The 21,986-nt window shown below is 44.2% G+C and overlaps 2 protein-coding genes across 2 annotated transcripts; one reads left to right on the top strand and one right to left on the bottom strand.

The window, feature by feature from the left end:
- Positions 1-384: 384 nt before the first annotated feature.
- Positions 385-875, bottom strand: LOC118570087 (low molecular weight phosphotyrosine protein phosphatase-like). Its single transcript, XM_036168466.1, has one exon. It carries the CDS (start codon positions 853-855, stop codon positions 385-387), a length of 471 nt encoding a protein of 156 aa, XP_036024359.1. The 5' UTR covers positions 856-875.
- Positions 876-3,625: 2,750 nt separating this feature from the next.
- Positions 3,626-16,029, top strand: Snrpc (small nuclear ribonucleoprotein polypeptide C). The gene is made up of 6 exons (XM_036167025.1): positions 3,626-3,707; positions 3,998-4,040; positions 5,893-6,001; positions 8,806-8,895; positions 11,540-11,644; positions 15,721-16,029. Exons 1-6 carry the CDS (start codon positions 3,700-3,702, stop codon positions 15,843-15,845), a joined length of 480 nt encoding a protein of 159 aa, XP_036022918.1. The 5' UTR covers positions 3,626-3,699; the 3' UTR covers positions 15,846-16,029.
- Positions 16,030-21,986: the final 5,957 nt, after the last annotated feature.

The following is a 21,986-nucleotide window of genomic DNA, read 5'->3' as shown; positions in this document are numbered from 1 at the left end:
ATGGTACCACTGGGTGCTGCCCATGCACATACTCTAGTTAGACCAGACTACTCAGGCTGGCTGAGCTCAGAGGCTGATCTGGACCTTGTAGGTCATTCTTACTTTATTGGGTTCTATTTTGCTCCATATCTGCTTGTTCCACCATTTTGTAATTAGGACAAGGTGAGAGGTTCAATTAGTCTAAGAATGCTTAGCCACACCTCAAATTGTCTTGCTCACATATTTTTATCCTTCTGAACATATACCTAATTTCCACCTACAGTTATTTTAAAGATATACAGTAAATCAGCTGAAAAGACAGATGGGACATGGGGCTAAGGACTGCCACCACCCTTGGGCATGGCTCTGGTGAGTGAGTTGCTCAATGGTGGTGGGCAGGACCATCTAGTAAGTCTTCTCCAGGAAGGCCTTGCAGCACCTGAGGCATTGCTGGTCCACCACTTCGAAGTCAGAATCATTGCCATAATAGGGGGCCTCAATAATGAGTTGTTTCTGTGGATCATAGCTCCCAAGTAACTCAATTTTAGCTTTGCAGTTTTTAACTTGATTACTTCTGTTCAAATCTCTCAGGTTGCTTTCATCCATACATAATAGAATGTGGCAAACAAAGTCTTCTTTTGTAATCTGTTGTGCAACGTGATTCATGGGGATGCCATGTTTTCTCATGCAGCTCTGCCCACAACAGTCAGGGGGGTTTCCCACTTCATAGGTGGATATAGCCGCACTGTCTATCCTCCAATTGTTGGAAACAATTTCATCAGTTACCAATTTTCTGAAAACTGCTTCTGCAGTGGGTGACTGGCAAATGTTACCGAGACACACGAACAACACTGACTTGGACCCAACCTCTGCCATCTTTCCGTACGGACGCTGGTGCCCAGAGCTGGATCCCTTTCGACTAGCATTCCAGACAGCTGTGAGCTGCCATGTGGGTACTGGGAATTGAACCTGGGTGCTGTGGGATGTTCTGTATGTCAAATGGGTTGCTCTGATTGGTTAAAATAAATAAAGTGCTGATTGGCCAGTAACCAGGCGAAGGATAGGGTAGGCGGGACAAAGAAGAGGAGAAGGCTGGGAACAGAAAGGCTGGGAGAGATACTGCCAGCAGCTGCCATGAGAAGCAACATGTAAAGACACTGGTAAGCCACAAGCCATGTGGCAAAGTATAGACTAACAGAAATGGGTTAATTTAAGATAGAAGTAGATAACAAGAAGCCTGCCACAGCCATACACTTTGTAAACAATATAAGTCTCTGTGTGCTTTCTTGGTTGGGTCTGAGCAATTGTGGGACTGGTGGGTAAGAGATTTGTCCTGACTGTGGGCCAGGCAGGAAAACTCTAACTACACCTGGGTTGTTTGGAAGAGCAGCCAGTGCCCTTAACTGCTGAGCCATCTCTCCAGTCCCTTATTTTGGCTTTTTGAGGCAGTTTCAGGTTGTAACTTCCTATGTTACATTCTGGTTTACATAGTAATTTTAGTATTGGGGAAGAATATAGGAAGTTGAGGGAATGTCTAGGTTATTAAGGAACTAGTTAAGACCCAAGTTCTCTGAAGGTGGCAGTGGAAATCACTTCCTTAATGTGACATCACATTTGATTGGGTTCTACAAACTGGCCCAGGTATGGTAGCTTTTCTGCATTTCTTTGACAGCAGTATAATTCCAAGTGTTGGGTACTCTTCCCTCACTCTCAGGAGCTCAAGTTAAAAGCCAATCCGCTGTGTCGTTTCAGAGGTCAAACACCTGACTGTTAGTGGGCAAGGGACTTCTGTCAGCTTCCTCCTGGGGAATAGCTACCAGTAATAGTGGCCTAAGTGTACAGACATTGCAATAGACACTGTATGAGCTTTGAAAACAGTTTTTAGGGGTTGGGGATTTAGTTCAGCGGTAGAGCGCTTGCCTAGTAAACGTGAGGCCCTGGGTTCAGTCCTCAGCTATGGAAAATTAAAAAAAAAAAAGTTTTTAAATTTATTTATTTATATATTTTTTAAAAGATTTATTTATTATGTATAGTGTTTTGTCTGCATGTATCCCTGCAGGCCAGGAGAGGGCACCAGATCTCATTACAGATGGTTGTGAGCCACCATATGGGTGCTGGGAATTGAACTCAGGACCTCTGGAAGAACAGCCAGTGTTCTTAACTTCTGAGCCATCTCTCCAGCCCTAAATTTATTTTTTATACTATTAATATTATACGTATTTTTATATACGAGTGTTTTGCTTGCATGTATGTAAGTGTACCATGTGTGTGCCTGGTGCTGGGGTGGTCAGAAAAGGTTGTCAGATCCCTGGGACTTTAGCTAGAGATGGTTGTGAGCCACCATGTGGATATTGGGGATCAAACCTAGGTCCTCTGCTAGAGCAACAAATGCCTTTGACTGCCAAGCCAACACTTCAATCCAAATGAGCATTTTTTTTTTTTTTTTTTTGGTTTTTCGAGACAGGGTTTCTCTGTGTAACTTTGCGCCTTCCCTGGAACTCGCTTTGTAGACCAGGCTGGCCTCGAACTCACAGAGATCCTCCTGGCTCTGCCTCCCGAGTGCTGGGATTAAAGGCCTGCGCCACCACCGCTGGCCCAAATGAGTATTTTTACAGTTGTTCTTCCTCAAATCCCACAAGGAAGAATTATTCCCTGTACTTTTCAGATGAGAAAACTGAAAGCTCCGAGAAAGCAGCATAGCTAGGAAGCAGTCAGACAGTTTTTTGTTTGTTCCTTTTTTCGAGACAGGGTTTCTGTCTGTAGCCTCTCCTGGAACTCGCTTTATAGACCAGGCTGGCCTCGAACTCACAGAGATTCACCTGCCTCTGCAGGTGTTGGTGTTGGTTAAGCAAGGATTAAAGGCGTTCGCCACCACAAGTTGCAGTGAGGCAGTTTTAAAACTGGGGACTCTAGGCCTCTGAATTCGAGGCGAGCCTGGTCTATGAGTTTCAGGACAGCCAAGGATACACAGAGAAACTCGGTCTCGAAAAATAAAAAAAACAAAAACCAAATCAACCAAAGGAACAACAAACCCTGGGCGCTCTGAAGAGCCAAATTTTACGGGCATGAGTGTTTTGCCTGCGTGTGTACTACAAACGTGCCTGGTACCTGCGGAAGACCGAGGAGGGTGTCGGAGCCCCTGGAACTGGCGTTTCTGCGGGTTGTATGCCACCACGTGGGTTCTGGAAACAGAACTCGGGTCCTCTGGAAGAGTAGTTAGTGCTCTTTACCAACCTGAGCCATCTTTCCAGCAAGGGACGGTAATAAAAGCAGGTCACATTTGGCTTTATTGTTTGGAAAACTTTATGAATCTTTACAGTGTTAGTCTAGTAAGTTTTCTCCGCTGCTTCATTTTCCCAAGCGTAGGACCGATCACTATCCACTGATTTTGCTCTATTGCACCTACCTGCTTTGGTTCTGCTGTGCTCCCCGCAACTTACAGCAGAGCAGAGAACACACTAGAGAACCTGCTTTTTGGAACCTTTTGTTGAAAGAATGAAATAACGCACTTCCGCGAGCGAATACCCAATCGCGAGTAAGTGAGCGCGGATTGACCCTCATAGGCACTCATAGCACACTCCCTGGCCGTCCTCAGCAAAGCCAAGATCCGTGGCGGAAGCCCCGCCCCCGTTTTTTTCGCCCGCTGGCCGTGTCGGCGCGGGCTGTGTGCGTCATTTCCCGGCGGCGCGGAACCGGGTCGCCAACGGCCTGCAGAGCATCATGCCTAAGTGAGTGAGGGCCCGAGGTCTGGCGGAGTTGGGGCGGTCAGTCGGGTCTCCGTGAAGGCGGCGGGCCGCGGCTTCTGGGACTTGGTGCTTCGAGGGGACGGCGAGCGTCTCGGTGAGATGCCGGCCGGCAGACGAGGCGCCCTTGCCGCCCTTTCCGAGCGGGCCCGGCCCCTCCCCGCGCAGCGCCCGAGTCTGTCAGGACGCTTTGTTTGACGCCCTGCAATCGGAGTTTGAGGTTTTTTTGTTTGTTTGGACATCGGCTAAGTATTGTCCTATTCTTGTCTTTTCAGGTTTTATTGTGACTACTGTGATACGTATCTGACCCATGATTCTGTAAGTGGCGCGTCTTTTCGTAATCTTGTATGCAAAATAAGTTTTTTGTTTTTTGTTTTTTTTAAACTTATTTAGATCCAGGTACGTGCTTTACAGCCCGCTGGAAATTTTACTACTACTGTTCATGGAAAGTAATTGGGGCTGGGGTGGTGCCGCGCGTTTTTAATTCCAGCCTTTGGGAGGCAGAGGCAGACCGATCTCTGTGAGTTCGAGGACAGCCTGGTCTAGCGTGAGTTCCAGGACGGCCAGAGCTACACATAGAAACCCTGTCTTGAAAAATAGAACAAAACTAAAAAGAAAGTAATTGGGAAGCGTTTTTTTTTTTTTTTTTTTTCTTCTTCTTCGTTTTAATACCCTTCCAGTGATAGTCTTTGTAATTTGAAGATATTTGCAGAATGATAAAGCTTTAACAGGCTTGAGGATGAAAACATTTGCATGTGCAAAAGTTGTATTTGCCTGTAATCTCAGTACTTGAGAGGCTAAATCAGGAAGATGGTGAATTCCAGGTTAGTTTAGGATACATATTGAGGCCTTGTCAAAATAACTTCCCCCAAAACCTAGGAGTGTGCTCCTACAACTCAAATATTTGATTATATCATATTATTCAAAAGTTTTATTAAAGTGGAAAGGAATGTCTTAATTTATAGAATTGCAGCTTCATTCTCTGCTTCTGTGGGAACTCTTAACTATTCATCAGCAGGAATAAAAAGTGTAAGAACCTAATGAAATGTAGTTCAATGTAGACTGCAATTTAGAATTCACAAGGCTGCCGGGTGTGTGTGTGTGGGGGGGGGGGGGGGGGGGGTGGTGGTGGTGGTGGCGGTGGCGGTGGCGGTGGCGCACACCTGTAATCCTAGCACTTGGGAGGCAGAGGCAGGTGGATCTCTGTGAGTTCCAGGCCAGCCTGGTCTACAAAGCGAGTTCCAGGACAGGCTCCAAAGCTACAGAGAAACCATGCCTCAAAAAACCAAAAAAATAAAAACAGCAAGAAAGCTAGGTGCGTTTAGTGGCTCATGCCTGTTTTCCTAGCATTTGAGAGCCTGAGATGGAGTATTGTGGTGAATTTATGGCTAAGATGGGAGACCCTATCTCGAAGAGCCAAACCAAAACAAACCCTTTAGCAACAACAAAATGTGGTGTTTATAGTTTCTCTGAATGAAAATTATTTCTTTATTTTTGGACAGGGTCTCATTATATAGCCCTGGCTGGCCTAGAATTTGTTATGTAGACCAGACTCTCCAGCTTGAGTGATGGAATTGAAGGCATGCATCACTACAACCACCCTAAAGTACTGTATTCTCATAACAGTGTTGCTTAAGTGTATTGAAGCTACTATTTTCCTGTGGAGAAACCTGAGGGCATTAAAATAGCACTATGGTTCAGACCAGGGGCACATATACTTTTTTCTAAAGTAGCAGATTGCATTTCAGATTTGTCAATATGGAGTCTTTATAATATCCAAGTCTGTTATTGTAGAGAGAAGCCTTAGACAGTAAGTAAATGAATACTGTATTTGTTGGGGCTGATGTGTAGCCCAGTGGTAGAGCACCTGGCTAGAATGCAGAAGCTCTGTGTTCCATTCCTAGTTCAGAGTGGAGTGGAGGGAGGCAAGGGGGAAAGGGTCTGTGTCTGTGTTCCTGTGCTCAAAAGCAAGTGTTTGACTCACAGGCCACAGTGTGCTGGCCTGTTGTAGGCAATCAGTCTGGTAAAGATGTACACTGCAGGATAGTGTCTGTAAGAGGTACTTTAACATCTTAGCCAGGCCACCCATGCAGAGCCAAAGCTTTTCAGCTTTTTCATTTTCATTTTGGAATTTTGTTTCTGTTTTTGACATGACCTTTTTGTTTTACAGCCATCTGTGAGAAAGACACACTGCAGTGGTCGGAAGCACAAAGAGAATGTGAAAGACTACTACCAGAAATGGATGGAAGAGCAGGCCCAGAGCCTGATTGACAAAACAAGTGTGTGTCTCAGTCTCTGTCCCAGTGTAATAGAGTGCTCCCATTCTTTTGTTTTGTTTTGTTTTGGTTTTTTGTTTTTTAGTTTTAGTTTTTGTTTTTGTTTTTTGTTTTTTTTTTTGGTTTTTTGAGACAAGGTTTTTCTGTGTAGCTTTGTGCCTTTCCTGGATCTCACTCTGTAGCCCAGGCTGGCCTCGAACTCACAGAGGTCCGCCTGCCTCTGCCTCCTGAGTGCTGGGGTTAAAGGCGTGCGCCACCCCTGCCCAGTGGTCCCATTCTTTTTTACCCTCCCCCCCCACTTTGTTCCCACAGTAGCAACTCCCTCTGTCTGATACACAAGTCTGTTTGCTTGTGTTGAATGGGCGGAGTGGAAGGTCACTTGTTCTCAGGAATCCCAGGAATACAAGAAGACAGTAATATTAATTGTTTTTTTATTTTATTTATATTTTTTAATTTTTTTTGGTTTTTTGAGGCATGGTTTCTCTGTAGCTTTGGAGCCTGTCCTGGACTTGTTCTGTAGACCAGGCTGGCCTCGAATTCACAGAGATCCACCTGCCTCTGCCTCCCGAGTACTGGGATTACAGGCATGCACCACCACCCAGCCACGACATTAATATTAATAATAGAGATAATGCATTAGAGAACAGTTGTATGCAGTCTGGTTAGACTGGGAGGTGGGTTAGAGAAGATAGAGTTGCCTAGGATTTTCATGTTAACGGCAACAAGATTTTGTAGCACATTTATGTGAACCTATCTGCAAAATTGCAATCCACAATTTTTTCTTTTAAAGATTTATTTATTTTTATGTGAGTTGGGAGTTTTACCTGTGTGTATGTCTATGTGAGGGTGTCAGGTTCCCTGGAACTGGAGTTACAGATAGTTGTGAGCTGCTATGTGGTTGTTGGGAATTGAACTTGAGCTCTCTGGAGGAGCAGCCAGTGCTCTTAACTGCTGAGCCATCTCTCCAGCCCCCGCAATCGACAGTTTTTCCATAATAATTGGAAAATGTAGAGGTGGGTTTGAGAGACTTTATTTTGGCTTCCATATTTGTAGCTCTGGAAAAAAAGTAGAGATGGGTGGTGGTGACAGCAATGCATGCCTTTAATCCCAGAGCTTGAGAGGCAGAGGCCGGCCTGGTCTGTAAATAAAGCTCCATTACACCTAGGGCTGCACAGAGAAACCCTGTCCTGGAAAACCAAAAGAAGAATAAGAATAAGAATGAATAAGACTAAGACTAAGAATAAGAAGAATAAGAATAAAAGAATAAGAATAAGAATAGAAGAATAGAATAAGAATTAGAATAATAAGAATAAAAGAATAAGAATAGAAAAGAATAAGAATAAAAGAATAATAATAATAAGAAGAAGAATAAGAAGAAAAGTAGTCAAAAGAAACCTTAACTGTTGTGAAAATACAGTCTGGATGTGCTGGACCACTGTTTATCTGCCATGTTTTTTTTTGTTCATTAGGAACCTTTTGGATCCAAGACTGCATTTACTGTATGTAGATCATGGGGGTATATTTAAAACATAGCTTTTTTGCTGGGTGATGGTGGCGCACACCTTCACTCCTAGCACTTGGGAGGCAGAGGCAGGTGGATCTCTGAGTTCAAGGCCAGCCTGGGCTACAGAGTGAGTTCCAGGACAGGCTCCAAAGCTACACAGAGAAACCCTGTCTCGAAAAACCAAAAAAAAAAAAAATAAAAAATAAACAAAACCAAAAACAAACAAACAAACAAAAAACCCCATAGCTTTTTCAATAAATTCTCTTAGTGTCATGTGGCACAGGTGGGCCTCCAGCTTGCTGGAGGTGGTGGAGGATGAACTTAAATTCTGGACCCTGTCTCAGATTCTCAAGTCCCTGGATTACACATGTGCCTGGTGTGTTTTGTTTAGGTAGTGTTTTTTCCTGTGTGTGTGTGGGTGTCTGCCCATACACGCACATATGGAAGTCAGAAGGGGTGTAGAGTCATTCTTTTTTGTTGTGGTTTTTGGATTTTGGAGACAGGATTTCTCTGTGTAGTCCTAGTCTTGGAACTCACTCTCTAGATCCGCCTGCCTCTGCCTCCTGAGTGCTAGGATTACAGGCGTGCGCCACCACCGCCTGGCCTGGACAGTTCCCATTTTCTTTTGTTTTCCCTTTTGCCTCCTGTACTCCAAGGAAATAAATTGGAAAAAAAAAAAACAAACAAAAAACTAAAAAAAAAGTTGATTGTGGTAGACTCTGTTAAGATGATAATCTCCTTTAGTGCAGTGTCTTGACTCCAAATATTTATTTCTTCCTCATCCGGTTCAGTGCATTTGTTTCAGTAGAAGTAAGTAAGGAAAGTATTGTGTTTACTCAGGATGTGGGAGGAGACATGTTTTAAAGCATGGCCTTTGTGTATGGATTGTACATTTAAAAATAAAACTAATGACTTGAATTAGTTATGAACTAAATTTTTAAATGTAAAGACTAGTCTTGTTATGTTGCCTAAGTTGGTCTCAAACTCCTGTGCTCATGTCCTCCAACAGCAGGTCTTGAATGCTGGGCTCATGGGTGTGCACCAATTCGCTTGGTAACAGTTATCTTAGCCTTCGAAATGAAGAGCACAAAGAGCTATTCCATGATGTCCTAAATTAGTAAATCAGTCCATTGCAGTGGTAACAATTGAGTATCTCAGTGGTTTTCAAACTGTAGTGCCGCCTGTAGGAATTTTAGAATACTCTAGAGAGTGAAGTAAATACTTCAGAGAGAGGACAGTTATTTTAGTAAATAAGTTGCTGCATTCCTAACACGTCATTATTTCTTTTCTCGCTTATTTTAAGCGGCTGCATTTCAACAAGGAAAGATACCTCCAGCTCCATTCTCTGCTGCTCCTCCTGCAGGGGCCATGATCCCACCTCCTCCCAGTCTCCGTAAGTTTGAAACTCCATGCTTACATGTGCACCTGCTCAGATTATCCTTTGATCATTAGCTTGTCACATAGTAGGCAGGCTTCCAGATACTGTTGACTGTAGGTAGTTGACTAAGGGAAGCAGCGTTAGCAGTGTAGTTTCCTCTGTGTGAGTGTGAAAGTGCTTGTGTTCACCTGGAGACTAGAGGCTGACCGTGGAGTTGTCCACCTTGTGGTGTTGGTGTTTTATTGTGTGTGTACGCTGTGGCACGTGTGTGGAGCCAGAGGAAACTTGGAGGACAGAGTCCTTGCTTGCTGCTTATGGATGGAGAGAGAGCTGAATCTGTCAGGCCTGGCAGCAAGTGTCCTTAGCCATTGAGCCATCTTCCTGGCCTTTAGTTTTCCAGACAGTTTCTCTGGGACCTAGGGCTTTATGATTAGGCAGGTAGTCTGGCCAGTGACCCCCCAGGATCCAGTTACTTTCGCTTCCTCAGTGCCTGGATTACAGCTTCACACACCCTGCCTGACTTTACATGGGAACGGAACTTGAACTCAGTTCCTTTTTTTTTTTCCATTTTTTGAGACAGGGTTTCTCTGTGTAGCCCTGGCTTTCCTGGAACTCTTTTCTCTAGACCAGGCTGGCCTCAAACTCAGATTTTCTCCTGCCTCCCGAGTGCTGGGATTAAAAGTGTGTGCCACTATACCAGGCTGGCCATGTCTTAATGTGTAGCTCAGGCTGTTGTGAAACTCAATAGTCTTTCTAGCCCCAGCCTCCCAAGCACTAGGATTATCACAGTGCCTGCCTCTGGGTTAACTTTCAATGGTAATGTTTCTGTGACTTCCCAGGTTTGGAGATCTCAAAAGGAATAGATATTATTGAACAAATTAAATTCTTTATTGGTATGAACACAACACCAGAAGACCTAAGTAGTTGATAAACTCAGTCTTTTCTCAATTTCTAACTTACCTATGTATTCAGATTTTTCTTCAGGCCACCCTGCCAGACTTATTAATTATGAAAGCTTGGCCTTAGCTTAGACTTGCCCCAGTTACTCTTATAACTTAAATTAACCCATTTCTGTTAATCTGTTTTCTGTCACATTCCACCCATTCTGCTTGCTCCATGTCTCCTTGCATCTCCCCCACACCCAGATTCCTCCTTTTTTGTCTCTCTGCCCAGATGTCCTGCCTATACCTCCTGCCTAGCTATTGGCCGTTCAGTTTTTTATTACACCAGTCACAGCAATACACCTTCACACAGTGTACAAATATCCCACAACATGCCTAACCCCATGAAAGGTAAGAATTGGATACTTGACAGTGGAGTGGATCATGAGCCTGTGTTTTCTGGGAAGGCTTGCTGTTCACGTAGTGGACAGGAGGATCTCTAGCCCATTGTCCTTTTGCTCAGATGGCCTGTCAGACCCTCTGGGTGCTTGTGCAGCTTCCAGGTCACCAAAGCCTCCAGATTTTCCTCCTTTTTGTTTTCTAGCTTTGAGGCTAGTCTGCATCTTTTTACATAGTGAGTCCCTATCTCAGAACAAACAACAAGAATAAAAAGCACATTTTGTAGAATTCTTAAAAATTTACTTTATATGTATGAGTGGTTTGCCTACATGTATGTAAGTGTACTGTGTGTGTGTGCACGTGCACATGCGTGCCTGGGGCCAGAAGAGACTGGAAGATGGCAATATATCTCCTGGAACTTACTTATGCCAGGCATGGTGGTGCACACTTTAAATCCCAGCACTCGGGAGGCAGAGACTGGCAGATCTCTTGAGTTCGAGGCCAGCCTGGTCTACAGAGTGAGTTCCAGGACAGACAGGGCTGCACAGAGAAACACTGTCTCGAAAAACAAACAAAAGATCCCTAGATCTTTACAGATGATTGTGAGCTGCCATGGGGGTGCTGGGCTCTGGAAGAGCAGCCAGTGCTCGGAGTGATTGCTCTAGCCTCTGGGATTTGTCTTTCCTAGAGGTGAATGTCCTGGGGATTGAGCTCAGGGGCCTTGGACAAACTTAAGCACATGCTCTGCCACTGAGCTGCAAACTGAGCTCCAGAGCGTTTCAAATGCAGGGCTCACTTTATTTTTACATTTTTGTCTAGCTAGGCTTGTTACTACTTTTATGGGTTTGTTTGTTTGTTTGTTTGTTTGTTTTTTTGAGACAGGGTTTCTCTGTGTAGCTTTGCACCTTTCCTGAAACTCGCTTTGTAGACCAGGCTGGTCTCAAACTCACAGAGATCCACCTGGCTCTGCCTCCCGAGTGCTGGGATTAAAGGGTGCACCACCACCACCTGGTTACTTATTTATTTATTCATTAATTTATTCATTCATTCATTCATTCATTTATTTATGGTTTACTTCTATGTTTTGTTGTTTCAAACAGTGTCTCTCTGTGTACCCCTGGTTGTTTTGGAACTTGCTTAGTACACCATGTTGGTTCCACGTATCACTGCCTCCTGACTGCTGGGATTTTGTTACTGCTTTTTAATCACAAAGTAAAAGTTATGACATGTTATATTTGAGATTCTACTGTTAGAATAAGAAACTATAGGAAGTTTATGATTTAGAGTTTGAACTAGTTGTAAGAGCCTGTTAGTTTCACTAAGGAAAGAGTGTCAGCATGCAAACCTGCTTTAACCACAGCTTCCTTTGTCTGTTTTAGCGGGTCCTCCTCGCCCTGGCATGATGCCTGCACCCCACATGGGAGGTCCTCCCATGATGCCAATGATGGGTCCTCCTCCTCCTGGGATGATGCCCGTGGGACCTGGTGAGTTGGAATGTGCCACATTTTGGTTGTGGTGCAGTGAGTTTTAGTTCTGCATAAGGGGCATTCTTGTAAGTATTGTAACGTTGACTTTGGTAGTGTTCAGTGATAAATGTTTGGTCTGTCAGTAGGATTGAATAGTAGTTAATGGCCTTGTGCTGTGAAAGCAGGATGAGGCTGCCCCTCTTACCCTTCCTCCTGTTGTTTCGATTTGACTTGTGGCCACTTGTGATGAGGTCGATGAGCTTGTGTGTCTTGTGGGCAGAGGAAAGGTGGCTTCTGTTTTGATTTGGTGCAGAGCTGCCTCCTAGTGCAGATACACTCTCAGAGACTAACTACCTAACCAGAAGACTAGAAACTGTTGGTTAGCAGGTTTTCTTTTTTCTGGTTTTGAAACAGGGTCTCCCTTTCGAGTCCTGGCTGTCCTGGAGCTCTCTGTGTAGCCCAGGCTGGCCTTGAGATCCGCCTGCCTTTGCCTCCTGTGTGCTGGGATTGTGCCACCATGCACGGCATTCCTTTGCTTACGTTTTTAATTTAGGAAGCATAAAAGTTATGAGAACTATTTTACATTTTGTAGCCAGGGACTAAACCTTGTGCCTTGATGTGCTTACAAGTTCTACCTCACAGCCACAGCCACAAACCTCCTATGTAGAGTTTGTGTTTGCCAGAGCCTGGGAGTGCACCCAAGGCCTTGCGGATTGTTAAATATGTAAAGGACTATGTATGTATCCTTGGCGAATTTCGAGCTCACAGCGATCTGCCTGCTTCTGCCTCCTCAGCTGGAGTTTCAATTTCCCTGAGGTGGTTGAAGACCGCAGTGTAATCTAGTTCCTGGAGGCTTCCTTTCTGGGGAGGGAATTCATGTTCTGGTCATCTAGCCTGTAGCTTTCCAGCTACCTCTGATCCCCCTACCCCCCTTTCTTTGGTTTTTTGAGATGATTTCTCTATGTAGCCCTGGCTGTCCTGGAACTGGCTCCATAGACCAGGCTGGCCTAGAATTTACAGCGATCCACCTGCCTCTGCCTCCTGAGTGCTGGGATTAAAACGTGTGCGCTACCACTGCCTCGCAAGTTCTCAACCATTTTACTGGTTTCGGAATAGTTAAATTATCTAATTACAGTATTACAAATGGCAGGCATAACATTGTGTGAAAGTGCCTCCAACTCAACTGGAGAGGCAAGGTGCATAGGGGTGTAAATTAAAGCAGCTTTCTGGCCAGGAGTGTTAGCTGTGGGCCTGTGTAGGTGTTAATTAGAGGGTGGAGAATGGAGAGAACAGACTTACTCACTTAGGAACTCAGAACATAACCAGGTGATTTAGATGCAGTTATTGTTTATTTAATATTTCTGAGACAGAGTCTCACTATGTAAACTAGGCTGCCTAGAACTCATGGAGATCTACTTGCCTCTGCCTCTGAAATGCTGGAATTAAAGACATGCTGCCGAGCGGTGGTGGCGCACGCCTTTAATCCCAGCACTCAGGAGGCAGAGGCAGTGGATCTCTTGAGTTTGAGGCCAGCCTGGGCTACAGAGTGAGATCCAGGATAGGGACCAAAACTACACAGAGAAACCCTGTCTTAAAAACAAAAACAAAAACAAAAACAAAAAACAAACAAAAAAAGACACATGCCACTGTGACCTGATTGTTCTCTAAATTAGTGTCACAAAATAACATACTTAGTTTAAAGAGTTGGAACTGGGAATGAGTGAGCCATTGAAAGAGATTTAGCTGGGCCTGGTGGCACATGCTTGTAATTCTTCTTGAGTGAGCCTAAATACTTGAGAATATTTTGAGGCACTATAGGCAATGTAGCAGGCCCTATTTAAAACAAACAAAACCATAAAAAACATATGATGGGGAAAGGGAAAGAAGGCTTCCAGGGCTGGCTCTCATGGTGCATACATGTTGAAGCTGAGTCTAAAGACATGGATGGTTATCACACCCATCTTACTACCCTATGTGTCTTCCCAGAATTTTTAGTAAAGTTAAAGATGAAAGGAGCCTACGATTTCTATATAAATTCACATTGGCAAATCTGAATTCAATCCACTCTGGATAGCAAGGAGAACAGATACTCAGGTGCCCAGTGTGCAGTGTTTTATCCGGAGCAGTTTCTTGCCAATTATGAGAGTGCTCGTGGACCTCAGAGTACAGAGAACATGCTGCCATTGCCAACGGTTCTTACAGCTTCTGTACCTGTTGTCATTTCTCGCATTTATCTCTGAGTGTGTGTTTGTGTCTGTGTGTGTGTGCACATGCACCCCCGTGCTAGAGTGCTTGTTATATCAATCGCCTTCCTATGGTAGGGGAAAGGTTATGTTGAATTTTGAAAAAATAGTTTTACTCTTGTAACCCAGGATGGCCTTGAACTCAGGAACCCTCTGTCTCTTCAGATTGCTGGCATTACAGGCTTGTACCCTCATCCAACTTTGAATATGGTTGTATCTTGAGCCATTTATAACACAAACTTTAATCAAATTAGTTACTTAAACAATTTCAGGATACCAGGCTCCATCTGTAATTTCAGTGAACCCTACCCCCAACTTATTATTTTATTTCCCTTTTTGAGATAAAGGCTCAGTGTGTAACCCTGGCTGGCCTCAAACTTGCCATAATCATCTTGCCTTTGCCAAGTGCTGGCATTACAGGCAAGTGCCACTATGTTTGCAGAATTTGATATGTATAAAGAATTTATACAGGGGCTGGAGAGATGGCTCAGCAGTTTAGAGCACTGGCTGCTCTTCTAGAGGACCAGGGTTCAATTCCCAGTACCCACATGGCAGCTCCAAACTGTCTGTAACTCCAGATCCAGGGGATCCAACACTCTCACACCAATGCACATAAAGTTAAATTAAAAAAAGAATTTCTACAGCAGAAAAATTACAGAGCATAATAGCAAAATGAATATTGATGAGCCCACATCCAGATGAGGAGTGGACAGTCACTAAACAGTCACTGAGGCTGCCATGTTGTTTTCCTCCCCTCTGCTGCCTGTCTTTCCCTCCCTGGCACACAGACACATACAAAATTGATTAATAGTTTCTGAACTGCATTTGCAAAATGAAATTCTGTGTATTCCATTTAGTATAATTCCTGATGGCCTGCTATTTTTCGTGATTTGAGCTAACTGCAGTTACTATCAGGTTTTCAGCCTGGATCTGATCACCGTCCCATAGTTCCCAGCAGTCACTTAATGGTAAGACTGTCCTCTGTGACTGGACATGGAGGAGACAGCTCCTGTTAAGTGGTGGAGATAATTGGCTAAAAAAGCTGAGCAGGCTAATTGGTGGCACATGCCTTTAATCTCAGTGACGTGGGCGGTAGAGGAGTTGAGGCCAGCCTGGTCTACATAGCCAGTTCCAGGACAGCTAGGACTATATAGTAGAGAGACCCTGTTTCAACCAAAAATAACAGCAACAGCAACAAAAGCAAAAAACCAAAAAACACAAAAAATGAAACCAGGGGCTGAGAGATAGCTCAGAGGTTAAGAGCACCGACTGCTCTTCCAGAGGTCCTGAGTTCAATTCCCAGCATGGGTCACAACCATCTGTAATGAGATCTGGAGCCCTCTCCTGTATACATAATAAATAAATAAATCTTAAAAAACAAAACAAAACAAAACCGAAACCAAACAAACCAACTGAGTAAGGCAGAACTAGTGTCCCTGGTGTCTTGTGAACGGTAGTCTATTTATAGCCACTGCTGTCACTGAATCAGGGTTTCCAGAGCTTTCTGTGCTGACTTTTATCTTAGTTTGATGTCTTAAGTAACTTAAAATTTGGTGAATTTGTTGCATTTGTTTTTTCTGTAGTTTTTTTCTAGTATTTTTCAGGGTCCACATTTTAGTGTTTTTTTGTTTTTTGTTTTTTTCCGTGAGACAGTGTTTCTCTGTGCAGCCCTGGCTGTCCTGGGACTTGCTCTGTAGACCAGGCGGGCCTCGAACTCAGAGGTCTGTCTGTCTCTGCCTCCCAAGGGCTGGGATTAAAGGCGTGTATCACCACCGCCCAGCTCAATTGAAATCCCATAGTACTGTCTCATGAACGTGTTTCTCATTGCTCTTCCCTTTGTTCTGTTTACAGCTCCTGGAATGAGGCCACCCATGGGAGGCCACATGCCCATGATGCCTGGGCCTCCAATGATGAGACCTCCTGCTCGACCTATGATGGTGCCCACTCGGCCTGGCATGACTCGGCCGGACAGATAAGAGCAGGAGGGCTCTTTCTCAGATCTGTTCTTGTTCTGTCTCACCAGGAGATGACGGTGCTGAGCCTGAGTGTTTCCAGCTGCACGGCAGGAAGGCTCCCTTCCGAACAGAGAAGTGGCCAGAGTGCAGCTCTCACTGATGTTGTGAAATGGGAGAATAAAACTGTCAGCTGTTTCAGTTAGAAGCCTGGCCTTTTCCTTCCAGCTGTGTGCTGCTAGCTTGTTCTCCAGCTGTCCCATGTGTGAGCGTCTTTAGCCATGGTGGGAGGGCTTACCTGTCTGCTTAGTTAAATTTCCCCTTTATAGGACTTTGGAAAATTTTTCTTTTGGATGCTCAGATAGAATTTTTTTATTTTTAATTTCTTTTTTCTTTTCAAACAGGGTTTCTGTGTAGTCCTGGCTGTTCCTGGACTTGCTCTGTAGATCAGGCTGATATACAGATCCTGCCTCTGCCTCCTGTGTTGTGATTAAAGGCATGTGCCACACTGTCCAGCTTTACCTATTTGATTTTTGAGACATGTTTTTCTTTTCTTTTCTTTGGTTTTTCGAGGACAGGGTTTCTCTGTAGCCTCGCACCTTTCCTGGAACTCGCTCTGTAGACCAGGCTGGCCTCAAATTCACAGAGATCTGCCTGTCTCTGCCTCCTGAGTCCTGAGATTAAAGGCGTGCGCCACCACCGCCTGGCGAGATGTATTTTTTCAAGTGGCCCAAGCTGACCTCAGTCAGTGTGTAGTGGAGGATGATGTTGACGTCACCATGCCTGGCTGAGACAGGATCTTAGAAGCCCAGGCTAGTCTTGATGCTTGGCTTAGACATCAATATGTTTTTTAGAAATTTCATTTCATAGCTAGATGGTGGTGGTGCACGCCTTTAATCCCAGCATTTAGGAGGCAGAGCCAGGTGGATCTCTGAGTTCAAGGGCACTCTGGTCTTCAGAACAAGTTCCAGGACAGCCAGGGCAGTTACACAGAGAAACCCTATCTCAAAAACCAAATGTTTGTTTGTTACATTCATTTGTGTATGTATGTGGTGAGTAGTGGAGGTCAGAAGACAACTTGTGAGAATTGGTTCTCTCCCATCTGACTCCCCAAGCTTGAACTCTGATTATTAGCCATGCCTGTAAATTATTCTACCCATTTTAGCCATTTACTCATTTTTCTCAGATCCCCTCCTTAGTCTTTTGCTGTGGTGGTGGTGGGGGCCCAGTGTAGGAAGGGGTCTCATGTAATCCATGTTGGCCTTGGACTAACTATATAGCTAAGGCTGCCCCGACCCTATCTACCTCCACCTCCCTAGTGCTGGGATGATAGGTGTGTGCTACCATTTCCAGCTTTCTTGCCAATAAATGGCTTGATAGCTGCAAGATTTGTAAAATTATGCAGGTTCTTTTTCTGAGTTGATTTAATTTGGTGTGTTTAATTCTGAAAAGATTCAGTAGTTAAAACAGTACATATTTCTAGATGTGTAATATTGTTAACTTCACAGCATCTGGAATTTCGTCTGCAAAAACAACAGGACTTAACTAAGCCAGCACAGCACTGAGATGGCCAGTTTGCTAATTCACCGCTTTATGTTTTCTGTACTCTAGGCCACTTGATTTGGCATCTGTGCAGAGGTGAATGAATTCCAAGTTCAGGCTGCCTCAACATAGGTTCCAAAATTTAGTCACCAAAAGGGGACGCTGTTGGGTTTGGCTGCAACCGGAACAGCTTGCTTCCTTGATGTCATTGAGCTCGTTCTGTAGCTCAGAAATCAAACATGGTAACTTTGGTCAGTCTTCTGAGAGTAAAGAACAGGTGTCAGATGGGCTGTTTCCTCTGAAGCTCACATCCATTTCTCAGCTCGTGATGTAGAAGAGTTTAATTCCCTGCTTCTGTAAAACAGATTTCTTCTGTAAAAAAGAACATACATATAAAATCACACTTCAGCACAAATAAAATATCACAGTAGGTGTTGAAGTTCCAAATTCCTGTCATGCTTTCAAAGCCACCACTTTATCTTTCCAGTCACCTCCCCAGCTCTGGAACCACTTTTTTGTCAGGCCAACCACACTGCTAGACACATGACTGCTTCCACCTTCACAGCTTGGCCAATATGCAGGTATAGAAGGCATACCATTTCTGTCTCCAGGCTTCAAAAGCTGGACTTAGAGAGTCCTGCCTGCATGTGCCACCTGAAAGCTGGTATTAAAGGCATGCACCACCATGCCTGGCTTTACATAGTGGGTTGCTGTTTTTGTTTGTTTTTTGTAGTATGAAGCTGGGTTTCTCTCTCTCTCTCTCTCTTTTTTTTTTTTCTGTGTGGCCCTGGCTGTCTTGGAACTCTGTATAGCAGACTGGCCTCAGACTCAGATCCACCTGCCTCTGCCTCCTCTGAGTGCTGGGATTGAAGGTATGTACCACCACACCAAGCTACATAATGGATTTAAAAGAGAAAGAGATGCTTTGTGTACTGATAGAAAAAGCCAAGACATGCTTGGTTCTGTACCTTGGTTTGTTCATATAAATAACAAGTCATATATATATATATATATATATATATATATATATATATATATATATAATGATAGCAGATAACTTCTTTAAGTTCATTGCTGCCTTTAAGGAATTGTTTCTATTTGCCTGTGTATTAGGTAAATAACTGTGATATTAGTAGCTCAGGAAGAGGAAATGGTAGCTGTGGACAGGAATGAGGGGAGAAAAGTGTGTCCTTTTCTGATATCCTGTTTTTTGAGTTATTAAAAATCACGAAAACAAAGTATCCTTGCCAGACTAATGGTGCTGTTGCTGTGTGAGGGCAGAGTGGCCCAAGCCAGCCGTTTACAGGTATGGTTGATGTAATCAGGTCACAGGGGTCCCTTTTCAAAATAAAGAATTAAGATTTGTTTTTGCAGAGGTTGGGAGGGCGTGGAGAGTGGGTGACACAAGCTGCCCCCCCACTTGTCTTCTTGCCTACCCTAGCTTCTAATTTACAGTTTAGAAAAGCTACTAAACATTTTTAATTTTATTTATTTCATTTTTATTTTTTAATATATTTTTATTTTATATGCCTGCATGTATGTCTGTGTGAGAGTGTCAGAAGCCTTGGAACTGTAGTTACAGATAGTTGTGAGCTGCCAGGTAGGTGCTGGGAAGTGACCCTGGGCAGCTAGTACTCAGAACTGCTGAGCCATCTCTCCAGCCCATCTATTTTTTTCAAAGATAGGGTCTCGTAACCCAGGTTGTCCTAGAACTTGCTATGTAGCTGAGGTTGACCTTGAATTTCTAATAGTCCTGTTTCAGCCTTCCATATGCTGATATTGCAGAGATGCTCCATGTCTGGCTGCTGTTTTTGAGCTAGTGATGTCCTGTAGAGCCTAGCCTGGCTTTAAACTCAGGAGTTCTACCTCAGCCTTACAAGTCCTGGGATTTTAAGAGTGCACTATCTTGTCAGGCCTTTTTCGTTAATTTTTCCAACTCAGTCTCATCATGTGTCTCAACTTGCCCTTGAACTCAGGATCCTTCCTCAGGTTCCCAGGTGCTGGGATGAGTCATGAACCAACCACCTTGCCTGCTCTCCCTCAGTTTCACATAGATGCAGCAGGTTTCTGGTTTGACTCTTCCCCTCTTGGAGTATGCATAGAAAGCCCGTAGAACCAGTTAGGTTTTTAAATAGCTTCCAGATAAGCGTAAGGTTTGCTTTGATGCCTTTTCCTATGGCCAGTTCCACAATCCACCTCTCCTACTCTTCCTGTGGTTTCTCAGTCCCCTGTGACCCATTGTTCCTTTCCAGGTGCCATTGCATTGTGTGAGGAGGTGAGGTACCTGATACCCATCCTTTCAAAAGGGAGGCTTTGTCCAAAGTATGTGTTTTAGTTACATTTATTTTTAGTTTTCATTTTTTTTTAAAATTCTTTTGGAGATAGGGTCTCTACAAACCTGGTGTCCTGGAACTCGCTCTGTAGACAGGCTGACCCCTAACTCACAGAGATCTGCCTGCCTCTGTCTCCTTAGCACTAGAATTAAAGCTGGGGGCTACCATACCAGCCTGGAATTTTGTCTTACTTATTTATTTAGATTTTTGAGACAGGGTCTCTGTGTAGCCCTGGCTGGCCTGGAACTCACTCTGTAGACTAGGCCGGCCTCTAATTTCTACAGATCCACCTGCCTCTGCCTCCTGGTGCTGGGATTAAAGGTGTGCACCACCACCTCTGATGTAGAATTTTAATTTTATTTAATTTACTAAAATTTTTTAAAATTTTAATTTATTTGTGTATGTGTCTGCATGTCTGGTGTGTGTGTGTGTGTGTGTGTGTGTGTGCGCGCGCGCGCGCGGGCGGTTAGTCTCAGAGGCCAGAAGATGATGTTAGATCCTCTGGAGCTGGATTTCAGGTGATTGAACTGCCTAACATGTACTAGGCATCTAACTCCAGTCCACTGAAATAGCAGCAAGCCTCCTAAATGCTGAGCCTTATTTTTTTCTTTTTTTCAGAGCTGAGTACCAAACCCAGGGCCTTGTGCTTGCTAGGCAAGCACTCCTACCTCTGAGCTAAGTCCCCCAACCCCCTTTTCTTTAAAAAAAAAGATTTATTTTTATTTATTATGCATACAGTGTTCTGCCGGCATGCATGCCTACATGCCAGAAGAGGGCACCAGATCTCATTATAGATGGTTGTGAGCCACACATGGTTGCTGGGAATTGAACTCAGGATCTCCAGAAGAGCAGCTAGTGTTCTTAACCTCTGAGCCATCTCTCCAGTAGACCCCCCCCCCCAGCCACCTTTCTTTCTTGTAAGGAAAATATTTAATAGGGGCTGGCTTATAGGTTCAGAGGTGTAGTTCATTATCATCATGTTGGGAAGCATGGCAGTGTATAGGTGGATATGGTGCTGGGGGAAAAAAGTTCTACATTTGGATCGGCTTGTAAGTCCAGGTCCAAAGGATCCAAAGGATCTGACAGCTTCTGGCCTCTGCAGGAACCTGCATGTCCACAGTGCACATAAACTCACATAGGAACACACACATAAATAAAAACAATACATCTTTAAAAGGGGGGTGTCTGGAGCTGTAGGTCAGTGGTGGAGTGCTTACCTCATTTGCAGGAGGCACTCAGTTTAATACCCACTACTGCCAACAAAACCTCAACTAACCAACAAAGCAAAACCGCACTAAAGAATAATTGAAGACAGTAGCACTCATGGTTGCTTCTTTCTCCAAGGGCAGTTGGAAGCCATTGCTGAGTATGGGGTTTCCCTCCTTCATTTGAATCATATAATACTGGTCAATAGGGAGATTAGGTTTCTTTTCCTTTTTTTTTTTTTTTTTTAAACTTTATGCAAAGTATGTTGTTTACCTTTGGTGTGGTTGGTTGGAGTCCGGACTTCTCAGCAGTTTGTCAGAATGCTGCATTGGGAAATGAGATCCTTGCACTGAGCCATCGTCCTACATGGAAACAGGATTCAGCCCTTGTCCCAGTTGTATAGCTTTGGTCAGATGGTATCTTAGACTCCTAGATAAAGTGGTGAGGTGTGGAGTAAGCCTGCTCCACCTGTGTTTAACAAGGCCCTAAAGGCTCATCTGACAATTTTACCATAAAGACCTTATGTATTTAATAGATGTTTAATAACTGCAGAGACTTTTTTTTTTTTTTTTTTTTTTTGGTTTTTCGAGACAGGGTTTCTCTGTAGCTTCAGAGGCTGTCCTGGAACTCGCTTTGTAGACCAGACTGGCCTCGAACTCACAGAGATCCACCTTCCTCTGCCTCCCGAGTGCTGGGATTACAGGCGTGCACCACCAACGCCCAGTGAGACTTCTTTTCTTGAAACTGCAAGCACTAAAGGTCAGATTTCTTGGCACAAAATCACTAGAATAGTTTGTCAGACAGGGTCACTGGAAACATTTCTTATTGTCCTTACTCTTCAGGCGCTTTCCTTTGGTACTGTGGATAGAACTCAGGGCCTTGCACGGAGTCCTCAGCGTGAGACTTCAGACTTCGAAGTTGCAAGAACCGTCCAGAGGACACTTGCATATTTTTATTTTTTGGATTTAGGTCTCTCAGTGTAACACTGGCCATCCTGGAACTCCCTATGGAGACCAGGCTGGCCTCTAACTCACAGATCTGCCTGCCTCTGCCTTCCGGAGTGTTGGGAGGAAAAGCCCCGCGC

The sequence above is a fragment of the Onychomys torridus genome, chromosome 18, assembly GCF_903995425.1.
Source record: "Onychomys torridus chromosome 18, mOncTor1.1, whole genome shotgun sequence".
Taxonomy (NCBI): Eukaryota; Metazoa; Chordata; class Mammalia; order Rodentia; family Cricetidae; genus Onychomys; species Onychomys torridus.
Note: the sequence above shows the minus strand (reverse complement) of the source record. Positions and strands in the feature narration are given on the sequence as shown.

Bases quoted from the DNA above. Each gene is read 5' to 3' on its own strand.
- Snrpc (XM_036167025.1), top strand. The intron at 8,896-11,539 runs GTAAGTTTGAAA...TGTCTGTTTTAG, and splicing joins CCCACCTCCTCCCAGTCTCC to CGGGTCCTCCTCGCCCTGGC. The intron at 11,645-15,720 runs GTGAGTTGGAAT...TTCTGTTTACAG, and splicing joins GATGATGCCCGTGGGACCTG to CTCCTGGAATGAGGCCACCC.
- LOC118570087 (XM_036168466.1), bottom strand. From the start codon at position 855: ATGGCAGAGGTTGGGTCCAAGTCAGTGTTGTTCGTGTGTCTCGGTAAC.